Raw genomic sequence first — 13238 nt, forward strand, 5'->3', positions numbered from 1 at the left:
AGAACGTATATAGGGGTCGGGACACCCGTGGCGCTTGCAGTCATAAACACATCGTGCGATTTTCAAAATGAGCCTGTGACAGTGTTATATGCTATGAGCCCTCCTGAAGTCGGGATGCATCTACACGCACGCGGAAACTGTCGGGGACCCCTGCTAAGCTATCGGGGGCCCCTGCTAAGCTATCGGGCAAATGGTCCTGTGGCGATATTGCATTTCCATCTAGACCCTGAAAAAAAGCTGTCGGCGAGAGTTTGTCGGCTCGCAGATATCGGGAAAAACTGTGTCTAGATTGTGCCTTATGCTGATCACAAATATACGATAACACAAACAAGCACACACACAGACACGCCAAAAACAATACCTCAATTTTTCATGAAGGTAATAACAACAATATTGGTATTGAATCATTTTGATAACTCATTTTTAGTGTCTCAATAGCAGAGGATTGCACAGGCTATAGTATGGCAACATATAAAGCATGGGAATAATATGATACACAGAGACTTATAGCAAATAGCATTGCATTGATAATTTTCAAGAAACATGGAATTTTCATCGAACAGCACGAGTCGCGATTATAAACAAAAACATTCATATCTGATATGTTATATACAGTAATAAGGCTACAGGTGTATTGCATATTATTTATGTTCTTTATAACATAAGGCCACATTGATTTGAAAACACAGACGATGTCAATTAACCTTATTACATATTTTGGATTAATGAAAATAATTGTGCTTTTATCATTTACATTTTAGGGAGTAAAATCAAATATTGTATGGGCCAATATTCCTTTTCTTTCTCAATATGGGAAAAATAGAAGCTGTTTAAATAGTCTTTAAGAATTAAACTTAAACATGAAAATTGATGCACACATGAATGGCATCCATATTATCATATCAGTGTGACCTAATGTTACCTTAATGTAGCTAGAGTTACACAATCCCATAACTCCACTAGGAATCTGCCTCTTAGTAAGTGTAAACAACACGATAATCTGTATAATGCTTATGCTGTACGATGTTTATGTACTCATTACATGTGGTACGAGTATCATGTTCTCATCTTTTTGATACAAAAATTATGGGATGTCTGTACAATTGACCTAATTTACATCATGTCACAAGAATGAAGTTCCTCCCAAATAACAAAGGTTTTGTGATGATAGCTCTGCAATAAATGCCTTTAATTTTCATCGGAATAACATTGTTGCTTATGCCTTGGTCACAATTGCAAAGGGGGCTGTAGTCGACTTAAACTCTTACCAGGCTTCAAAGTTGGCGGGGACATAAGCTAACATGTTCACAGTTAGATATTCCTTTACGTTTCCCTATGGGGGTTAAGGGGATTCTGGTGTGGGAACCATTTTTTGGCCTGTGTCTGGTAGATACTTGTGAGATTCCTGGTCATGACCTGGAGTGACCCCTACGAGGCCCAGGGACCAGTTATCAAAGCCCTGTCGGTCAGCCTGTAGGGTACCTGTTGCATGCCCTGCAAAGCCAGGAATCTGATTATGGTGGGTTGCATCCAGCAAATCTTAAGACTGCCCAAAAGAAATATCAACCAGTCAAGCTTTAAGAAAAATTAACCCATACACTACCCAGGGGGACCCGTTTGCAAATACAACCAAGGCATTACAGTGTAGGTGGGTATGAATATCATTAGGTACAAATAAAGTCTTCAAATGTTGGATATCACATGTTTATTTGGAAAGCTGATATTATATAAATATCATCATTTTGTAGTAAGCAGAGCAATTTTTGAACAAAGCCTTCAGAATTAGCTGAAAATGGAATTCTGAAACAAGTTTGATAAAAGTATGCAGTCACTGAACTCTAGTTGACAACAAAAGAAAGGATATACATGTACAATTACATTTGATGCTTGCCTTTAACATGATACAACAGCTTCTACACATAACAATTGTATATACAACTGTACATCTCTGTACATGAGCTATATTTGGGTACATGAAATTAGGATTAGCATGATGTGAAGTTACTCAATACACAAGATTGACACAAGTGCGTTTATTCACATACGGCTATCTTTGCACCAGTGCATTCCAACTGCGCTAAATCCACACCATCGGACACCACCTAAATTGAAGAAGCCGAATCTGTACGTGTCTAGATGCCTCCAACTTTTGGGTCTGCAAAAAGCATGTTTACTTTTATACTGAGAAAATACACTAATGCATGCAAAATAAGAGCAGAGCGAGGAGATGCATACATGTGGGGTTAGCGTTAATACACACGTGCAACAATAGTGAGTACATCCACGAGTGTGAATCAAAGTGTATTGAGTAACTTCACGTCGTGCTAATCCGCATATCCTTGTCCCCCTATATATACCTGCTGTTATCCTAGCATCGTAGGAAATGGCAAGTTCAGACACTGGCTCTACGACCATATGGCACTTTCTGGACATTAAGACATTTACTGGTACTACAAATTGACATTGCCAATGGAACATGATATGTGAACAAGATTGGAATACGTTGCAATGCAATCCAAATCTACCAACATTTTTTGCTACATGTACAACAGTAGGCCAACAATGCTGATGACATCCCTTATCTGAAACTGTAACTCAGTCATATACCAGGAGTCACTAGCCAATGGTAATTCTTTCACACTAGTACTGGAACTGACCCAAAGCCACCAAGACCTACATTTGTACTCTTCATTTGTTACAATCTTTTACACATATCACTTTCATAGTTTACTATTCAAGCACAGACATCCAGCGTTCTTTTAGCACCGGCAATTCATTTGAGTCAGTCTGTTATGCTTGCCTGTGCTAGTGAACAATCTATGGATAACAACGATACCCGACACAACGTCCCGCAACACAATGCCTTTTTATCCATGCTTATTGCACTTGACCTAGTCTAGACTTTTCCCATACAGGTAATACTGAGAAATTGTGTTGTCAATCATGCAGTGTTCTAGCCAACTTGAAATTTTTTTCTGTCCTCTGGATCTTGAATGGAATCCCTGCCAGAAGGCGCAACAATCCTAGGGGTCTGGGAAAATTTTGAAATCTAGACCCTCTGAAACACTCTATTTCCTGCATTTTGAGGGGCAAATTTTGCTTGTAGAGTAGACTCAGCTTGGTTCAATGCCATCTGTGCTGAATTTCTGGAGATCATTGCAAATTTTCAAAATTTTTTAAATATCATTATAAGGCCACACCGATTTAATTTCTTGGTTCACGGATTCGCTCGCTCCTATTTTTTGGGAAAAAAAATAAAAATAAAAATTACCACTTATCAAATTTTCACCATTAATGAAACCATTCACCAACTTTCTGGTGTAGCAAATTGACCTTTATATTATAAGCTCCATAAAGTGTGGGTACAGGTGCTGTTACTGTACAAAAATAGTGTTTTTGTACTTTTTTCAAGCTGAAAACTTTTTTTCTTTATGTTTTGGATTAACCGTTACCTTTACCCCCACCATTTTACAATTTTTATTTTTATTTTTATTTCGCCCTTTCGCTCCATATTTTTTATGAAAAATCCGTGAACCAAGAAATTAAATTGGTGTGGCCTAATATGCAGATTATTGTCCGTCACAGAGGACGGAATAAGCAAAATTTTTGTACCTCCCCAGCTGCAAGATTCTGTCAAAGGACGGAAGGACTGACGCTGGCTAGAACCCTGCAATCACGTAACAGGTCCACAATCACACATTCCCTCAGCTCTTCCCAGTTGATGTCTCTAAAGAAGGGATGTGCCTTGATGTCCTTTGCCCCGAACTACTGACACACAACAGAATGTCTTTTTTCCATGCTTATTGCACATGGCCTAGCTTTTTTCATACAGGGAAGACTGGGGAACTGTGTTGTTGGTCATGTAACAGGTCCACAATCACACATACTTCTCATTCCCTGAGCTCCTCCCAGTTGATGTCTCTGAAGAAGGGATGAGCCTTGATGTCCTCGGCCCCGTCGATCCCGCTGCCCAGCCTCTCGGAGACGTTAGGCTGGAGCAGCTGCTGCAGGAGGCCGCGTGCCTCCGTGGAGACATGCTCCGGGATGTGCAGACTGGTGTGGGAGGTGATGCCTGCCGGATGGCAGTCCAGAAGTGCCTGTAAGCATCAATGAATGAATGAAGACCATTTTAAACACACTGGTAGAGGTGGGTGCCAGTACAGAAAATTCATGTCCAGATACGGTCAAGGTCCAGAGGATCAGATCCAGGTCCAGGTCCAGACCTGAACTTACTATCTGTGAACTTATATTCAAAACAATGGTCTACTTCACTAAAAAGGATTCTGTTTGGTTGAGTATTCGACGTCCATTGGCGTCCATCTTCATGTAAACAACACTAACTGCCTCTGGTTTAAAATGACTATTGACTCTCCTATTCTTCGCTCTTATTATTTTCTTGGACCTTTAAGCCCCCAAACATGTGAACACCTATCGGTATATTCTGTTCATTTTTGAATCGGTCCAACATCTTGTCCACTAATTTTCTTCAGGTCCAGTTTTCTTGGACCAATCGAACAAAAGGTACACCATACTGATACCCACCCCTACACAATGGGTAACGTACAAGTCACTTAGACTAGCAAAAAAGATTAGGCTATCAAAAGAATTATATTCTACTTCAAGTGAATTCCTTTGTTCCCTTCTTTGTGATGATAAAAATGTCAGAACAGATATGTTTTACAATTAAAGGTTTGTCTTAACTCATTAGAAATCAAAATTCACAATTATAATCATGGCAGTCCTGTGTCATATATTGCCATTACTCAGATACTGTTCCTCATTACAGCCCTCAAAGCACCGTATGGGGCCAAAACTGACCCCAGGCGTATATTAATATGTGCCATTATGACATTTCTGGTTGAAAACAAATTTCCTCCCATGAGTTTGTTTGTATATATGTCTTATAACTTCTCATACGTTTTTACAGAGATTGGCTCATTGTTGATTAAGTTATCATAGAAAGTTTATGTATGGTCCAGTGGGGTCAAAACTGACCCCAGCATTTTTTCAAACAAACTTTTGAGACCCACGCCTAAACTACTTATCGTATGAACACGAAATTTTCAGAGAATGGTGTACATGTGCAACAAAATTATCGTAACAACTTTTGTGTTATTATCATGTTATATGACGACGCTGTGACGTCATTTAGCTTAAGTTGGCCGCCATCTTGGATTTCGACTGATGACGTCATCAAATTAGCATAACATATTAATATTGAATCGTGAAATTTACGTTGAATTTTATAAGATGTCATGAACAAGTGTGTTTTGCCAAGAAAACCTTAAAACTTAAATGTTTAAGCCAAAATTAGAAAATTGCATAATAGATATGCCTGTCATAATTCCGTTGCCATGGCAACGTGAAAAATGATTAACTTATCTTATTCACTTTAATTGCTTGCAATCAACATTTTCTCAAAAGGGACCAAGTTTTGTGGCCCTAGCATAAGCTATTCAGGGGCTATGTGACTTTGAAGTTGGTTCAGGCATAAAAACAACTTTACCCGGTTTGAATAGTGTTAGTGCAAAATGTGGTCCCCATGATCTTTTGCGTAAATTATGATAATGAGCTAGAATTATTCTTACTTAATCATGTCAAACTGTTCCACATAGATTAATGAAGCTATACATATATACAAATCACAAAAAGAGTCATAAAAAAAACTGTATTGGTACAAAACGTGATGGGGTCAGTTTTGACCCCAAATGGTAATCTACGTCACAAAAAAGGTACGGTGGTTTGAGGGTTAAAGACATCATTGAGAGAAGGTTGATCAGAGTGGCATTATAACAAACACCTTGCTTAATTTGATGAATCCCTCTCCATTGTTATTGCCAAGAAACACCCAGTTGTATACCCACAGGCATGTTTAAATTTTGTTAAAAGATTGACCCTCAATTGGATCTTACAATGTGTCTAGTATGTGTACCTCTGTAACTGTAATTGTGGAAAAACACAGACACAGGGACACAGTCGCACACACATGCATCATACACGTATGTTCAAAACAAAAATCAAAAAGAAATTACTAACTGACCTTTCCTGTGAGAAGTTCAAACAACAAAGCCCCCAAGCTCCACCAATCACAAGCCGGCGTCACCCTGAACACACTTGCCACTTCTGTAGCAAGAATATAAACACAATGTACATCAATTACAATATTCAAAACAGCATATGAGTAATGCAAGTTTGCATGTACCTTTTTACCTTATCTAGCCATACCATCCACAGGTTTTGAAGTCTGTTTGAATTACACCACTCAGATGTCAGATTGAAAATTTTAAGTCGTATGTCAGCAGGCGACCAGAAAAAAGGCATTAGGGTCAACGATCAACAGGTTTTTGCTATGGTCGGTCAGGAAACCAGAAACACAACCTTTTTTCTTGGCATAATGACTGGACCTTAGGGTACATTCTGGACCAGGAAAGTGTGGTGATGACACGAAGAAGAAGAAGAAAGCCTTGTATAGTACATGTACGTGTTTGAATTTTACCTTTGCTTTCCATAAGTCAATTGAGAAAGTGTGTGGTTATGAGATACAATGAAAGCTTCAGGATATGCATCACAGCCCCACTTGATTTGGTGGAATCCTCATATGATTTCATGGTGTCTACTGGGGGATATCATTAAATTCCTTGTTGAATTTTGCTGGATATCCCACAATATCGGTCACCAAATACCAAGAAAGCATCTCAAAAGGTGATACTGGAGACTGCGGGGCATGATGCAAACCCCAAAGCCTGTATTGTATGACAATATCAAGGTAACCATTTACCAGGTGCCACATACAGCTGTTGACTTGATGGCCAGCTGAAGGACCTGTCCACACTGGTCCACTGGCTGAAGTAGGTCAGGCGGATGTGACCTGAGGAGCGACAAGAGAGATCAAGAATGTTTAAACATCTTCATTGTACAAAATGTATGTGCCTGGTGCCTTAAAGAACTTATATGTCATTTTAATAAGCATCAAACAGTGATAACAATAAGTCAATCCTACCTCTGTCACTCAATAGCACATTGTCCGGACTCAGGTCTCTGTGATGGGATTAAAACAAAAGAATTCATCACGAGGATTGTGAAAAGCCATAATAATGTTCAATAATAACTTAACACATTGATTAAGTCATAACTTGAGCCTATCTTGTCCAGGTACTGTAGGATGTACATTTTGTAGCAGTCTGAGTTACATGCTGTACTAATTCTTCTGGTGTAAAAATCCCTTCAGTCGAAAAGGCTTTTGAGGATAATACAGACCAAATAAAGGCAACTTGACACCCCTCCCCTCAACACACACACACACACACACACACACACACACACACACACACACACACACACACTCCCAACAGTATTTCATTATGTACTTCCAAAGATGTACTCATTTGGAACCTCTAGTTTGCAAATTCACAATAAAGAAAGAAATTGAAAGAAAGAAACTGAAAGATTTGAGGGACTTTCACCTGCAGATGATGCCTCTTTGGTGTAGTTTGGACAAGGCAATGACAATCTCCGCTGCCCACTGTCTCACACATGGCTCTGGCAGCGTCATGCCCTGGAACGACTTAGCCGATTTATCTAAATGCGAAAACAATACAGACGTCGTCCTTTTCCTTGGCCGCACATCCTCCCCCTGATCCATAAATGATTCATCCCTTCTTCCTGAGTAGATGTTGAACTGTTTTGGGGACTGTCCAGATGTATCAGAGCCATGTCTCAATTCTGCACTCTCTGCTGAAGGTTTTCTCAAAGGCAATTTTGCTGCCTTGTCAGATTTCTTTTCTGGTGTGGAAGTGTCCAGAGAGTCCAATCTTTCTCTTGGACTACCTCCGCTAGTACTTCTGCGGTCTCCTGATGATGTTTGTTTTACAGGGCTCTGTTGTGGTGACAACCTTGGTGAGATGTATCCGGGAGATTTTGTTCCGCTAGAGGTGCTCGAGCTAGACCTCCTCTTTATAGGTGTTACAGGCAGACTGGGGATGGTGTCCTTATGAATCATCACAGAAGACTTTGCGTCACCTTCCAGGGCTACTGTCGTACTGAAGGTACCCGTGTTCAAAATAGGGGCATCGTCGGGGTCAATGTCCAGCCGTACAGGGGGGTATTCTAACTTAAATACGTCCTCATCCACCCCCTCTTCCTGGTCCATGTCCTCCAGTGGATTCACCCGGATGTTGTAAGAACCTTTCTTGTAAGAATGCTTCCTGCCCGCAGGTCGCATCTGCATCAGTTTGTCCAGAACCTTCTGCTGTTCTTCACTCAAGGGGTTGGACTCCTCTTCTGTGGAACCACGAGGGACCCCTGTGGAACCAGGAGGTACCCCTGTGGAACCAGGGTCAGACTGTGGCAAAGTACCAGCTTCACAAGGTAGTGATGGGGTCTGTGAGGAATCATTGACATCATCAGAAACAAGGGAACCTGTTCTCTGCACTGTACTTGGCAGAACTGTTTCTCCTTCCATTTCCATTGTATTCAGTCTTGCATCCATATCAGTGAGTGCAGGCCCACAGGAGTCAATTTCTTTGTCCCTTATGGTCTCAACATCATGTTTGTTTGCAACAGTTTGGTCATTGTGTTCTGACAGACATGTTCCTTCACTGACCACTTCTTCTGACTCTACCCTTTCTCCTTGTAATCTGTTTGACTCTGACTTTCTGTCTGACACTACAGTAGACTCTGTACCTTCTTCAGAAGAATCTTCTCTGACACATTCAATCATCCCATTTGCATTTTCATCATTGAGACCTGTCTCATTATGAGAGAAAACTTCTTCGTCTTTACCTTCGTCTTCCTCTTTATGTGCACATTCTACACCTGTCTTCTCTATAAGACAATGTTCTGATTCACTTGTGGCTACATCTGTTTGTAAATTATCTACTCTGATATCTACATGCTGCTCTGTTGTTCCAAACTCATCTCCCTCGCTGAGCCCAAAAGGATCTCTCTCCATTTCGTTTTCTTCCGCAACAACGGAGTCGTAGATACTTTTGAACTCTTCGTTCTTCTTGTTCAGTTCCAGAACAGACGTAAAGTCTTCCTCTTCCATACTCTCAATACTGAACACATGCATGTCTGCATTGGGGATCTTACTGGGGAGGAACGTCCCACTGTTGCTGTGCACCATTGGTTCCTCAGTGTTGTCTTCCTGTGCAAGTATGGCGCTCACATCGCCAACATCACTGAGAAAGGAAGAGTCTCTGTCTCGCAGTTTGACCGGAGATATCAGGCTGTCGCTGGTCATACTTCTGTGTCTGTCGTCGAAGACGTACTCGTCACCGTACACGGGGCTGGCGAGGTCGCTGGAGAAGCTGCTCGCGCGATCCCGCTCCTTCTCGTACTGGTGGAACAGGTCAACGTAACTGCTGACCGGCTCTGGCCCCGCCGTCAGGTCATCGTCCATCGAAGTGTCCCTGTGGTCATCTGTTGCCTTTTCCAACTGCAACTCTTGATCAATCTGCGCCAGTAACAAGTCTTCTGGCGACGCATCGTTCTCGGGATTGTCTCCAGACTTGAGAGATGGCTGATGTTTTGGGCTGAGGGTCTTGTTGCTGGATGCAGCGGACGTGTGTTCCACGGTACTGGAGGTCCTACCATGGGAGGCGTGGGAACCCTCCTCCAGGCTACGCTCTTGGAACTCCCCGCTGTCCTGGCCGAAGGTGCTGTGCTGGTGGAGGTACCCACTGATGCTGCTCCACAGCTTTCCTCCTAAAACATCAAACATCAAGACTTAGTCTTAACCAGTGGATGTAGAAATGTAACAACTAACAGAAACTCGGTGCTATTATCTCAAGATGTACATTTTGTAGCAGATACTTAAACGGCTCAAAGACACATTGTGTACATGTAGCAGTACATGTATTATCCATTACATTGTATTTGATTATACTGCTGCTGGGATCCCTGACAAAGGGGTAGGCAGCAGTCAGCTACTCTTCATACTGTGCTTCCATGTGGCTCTTTGTATTACATAATAGTGTGCGTGTATGTGTGCAATGTCATATAGAATACAACATGGGGAATTCTGTATCATCTTTGTTACCAGGTTGGCTCCTTCAACAGTAGAAGGCTAGAGGGCACTCTGACCATGTTGTATTTATATTGCAATCCATACATAGTATGGGATTGCAATATATTGTTTTTGCTGAGTCTCTTCTCCTCCTGTCAAAATCTTCAAGTTGATTCAACTTTTTCATTTTTGGATCAAATGAGCTAAAATTTGGCAGGGTGGTAGAAATAGCAAATACCCCCAGACGTTTTTTTCACTTTCTTCATAGAGGCCTTAGAATTTATGATATTTAGGGTTTTTGGTCATTTTTAGACCAATTATGTATATTTTGGGACCCTGTGCCCTGGTATTACAACCTAATGGCCTGAAATTTGGTACAGAGGTGCATTGGACATATGAGCACAGAAAACCATCAACACTTTCTTCATAGATCACTTCAAAAATGAGTTATTTTAGGGTTTTTGGCCATTTTTTACTAAAAATGTATATCTTTGGCTTCTATGCCCTTGTATGGAAACCAAATGACCTGCAATTTAGTACATAGGTGCATTGGACATATGACAACAGGACCACATCAACGCTTTCGTTATCGATCATTTCAAAAATGAGTTATTTTGGGTTTTTCGGCCATTTTTGACTAAAAATGTTTATTTTTGGCTCCTATACCCTTGTATGAAAACCTAATGACCTGAAATTCGGCATGAAGGTGTGTCTGGTATGTGCCCACAGTGCCTCATTTTCACTTTGGGCATACATTACCTTGAATTGTTGAATTTTGGGATTTTTTGCCATTTATGGACTAAAAATGTTAAGTTTTGGCTCCTGTGCCTATGTATGAAAACCAAATGGTCTGAAATTTGGTATGAAGGTGCGTACAGTATGTAGCCACAGGGCTCTATCCACACCTATGGTGTACATCAATCAAAAATTGTGAAATTTTTGATTTTTTGCCATTTTTGACCAAAAATGTACATTTTTGCTTCCTGTGTCATGAGAAAGCCAACTGATCTGGAATTTGGTGTTGGGGTAGCTTTAGCACTATAAATGGGAAATGGGCCACATAGACTGGTCCATTTTGCATAGATTGGGGTGTTCTGGAAGAGTCCTTTATTGTATGAAGATGGATTGCAATATGCTGTATTTGCTCCCAAGCAAATGTCGGCCTTTCTAGTCTAATAGTATTTTTGTCACAGCCATCAGAGAAAACATGAATTTCAATGCAAATGTACTGGAAGTTGACAAAATGTAGTGTCCTCATTCAAAAATTTGTAACAACAACAATTCCAACATCTTGATCTCACTGGTATTTTAATTTTCAACAGCAAGAAAAATGCATTTGAATCATTCTACAGAAGTCTGTGCAATACAACTTTGATCCTGTGTAATACAGTAAAATACAGACCGGTCCAAAACATCTGCATTTACTGTTATACTAGGAATGACTTGTATATTTGATAAAAAGATTTTCATGACATTGTTACCTGCTGCATACTCCAGCACTAGGAACACAGCATGTTCGGTGGTATAGTAACAGTACAGCTGGACCATGTAGGGTATTCTGGCAGGAACTATGCTTTTGTGACATGTGTGGTCACCACTATCCTTCTGGAGAACCTAATACATGTCAAGAAAAATATAGAACATAACTTTTAATTCCAAAGCAAAATATGCATATAAAAGTACAACAGAATTTCAAACTCTTCACAATACAGTCTTACCTTCACATCCCACTGTGAACTTTTATAGCTCTAAATCAGGACTGTCTCCAGCTTTCAATTCTTTTCTGTCCCACTCATTGTTTAGAAGCCATGTTGTTACATTTTACTTTTCATTTTCATTTTTTCCTTTTAAGTTTTAAATTCACTCTTATCGGTGTAATGTCAACAAGCAAATTTCTGTCCTTGGACAGATGGACAGGTCTTGGATCCAGCTCTGTTCTAAATACTGACTGGAAACATATGTTGTTTAAATCTTTGAACCACAAATTCCATTATACTTCAGGTCTTTCAGCCCTTTTTGGCAGGATGATGTACATTTGTATATGTACTGGTAACAAATGATAGTAAAGGTCAATCCAAGGTAATGAATGATAATGACAGCTGGTTAGCAAACTTGGATATTGAGATGCATGGTCGACTCTGCAACAGTTGTGTGATATTATAGGGTGTTAATATAAACAAGATAAACACTAGAAAACTTACCTTGATGACATATGTATTGTTGGTAGTGATGTCAATCACTAAGGCAACCTGCAAAAGCAAAAAACACATTTCAAGCAATTACTCCAGGTATAAACCATTGTGCTTCCTTATACATTTGTACTTTAGAAGTAATCCAATATTGTACATGTCTTACAATGTAGTCCTGGACTCAAGTGGCCCTGGGGGTGCCATAAGGCTTTCATTCTCTTATTGGATGAAAAACTGCCTGATACTTAGCATTTACAAACTTGACCTTCATCTTGTCAAGTGTTAATGTCAAATAAACATGGTATAGACACTGATGTACTCACCTTGTCGACCACACCAATGACCTTGTAGTTCTGAAGGTCAGAAGTTGGCCCACACAGATGTGCAGTGACTGGGTCCAGGTCCACACTGTCAGTCTATGGAACAGTCAATGGAACAGATAAGTGCAATTAAAGTATTCATCCAACAAATCAACAATGTGAAGCATGCTAAAATATAAGATATCGTTCACCTCACGAATAGTACTTTTAAAAAAATGACATTGTGCACCTCCGTCGAAAATCTGAATACCAGATTCAGAAGCTGGATATGCTTTAGCCTTACAATTTTGTTGTTTGAGGTGAAATTGTTCCAACTTCTGGCACATCTTGCATTGAAATGTTTGTTTTCTTGGGTAGGTATGACATAAAAAAAGAATATAACAGTGTATTCTGCATCACCCTCAGTCCCAGCCCTCCCGTGGGTTGGATAGGCCAACAGCCTTGGGGAGATCTGGCCTGTAGTCAGGCTGGTACCTAAAGTGATACGGAATACACAGTTTTGTATTCTCTATTTAACATACATTCGCATAATTCCACCAGGTGCCATAATACTGCCACCTCAAAAAACATTGTTATAGAGGCCTTCTCAACACCTAAATATCTGAATTGTAATAGATTTAGGATATTTAACATTCGGTGTTCAAGACAATCTTGGAAAGACCTCTATATATATATATACTAATGTTTTTTTGAGGTGGCAGTATTATGGCACCAGGTGGAATA

General features: G+C 40.3%; 1 protein-coding gene across 1 annotated transcript in view; it reads right to left on the reverse strand.

The window, feature by feature from the left end:
- Positions 1–3531: 3531 nt before the first annotated feature.
- LOC118420446 overlaps positions 3532–13238 on the reverse strand; it is a 16315-nt gene continuing 6608 nt past the window's right edge. The window contains exons 10-18 of the mRNA XM_035827288.1: positions 12928–12989; positions 12519–12611; positions 12208–12255; positions 11488–11620; positions 7464–9705; positions 7001–7038; positions 6779–6868; positions 6041–6123; positions 3532–4097 (exon numbers count right to left, since the gene is read on the reverse strand). Coding sequence (XP_035683181.1) covers positions 3891–4097; positions 6041–6123; positions 6779–6868; positions 7001–7038; positions 7464–9705; positions 11488–11620; positions 12208–12255; positions 12519–12611; positions 12928–12989 — 2996 coding nt within the window. The 3' untranslated portion in view covers positions 3532–3890. The remainder of the gene's footprint in view (positions 4098–6040; positions 6124–6778; positions 6869–7000; positions 7039–7463; positions 9706–11487; positions 11621–12207; positions 12256–12518; positions 12612–12927; positions 12990–13238) is intronic.

The sequence above is a fragment of the Branchiostoma floridae genome, chromosome 1, assembly GCF_000003815.2.
Source record: "Branchiostoma floridae strain S238N-H82 chromosome 1, Bfl_VNyyK, whole genome shotgun sequence".
NCBI lineage: Eukaryota > Metazoa > Chordata > Leptocardii > Amphioxiformes > Branchiostomatidae > Branchiostoma > Branchiostoma floridae.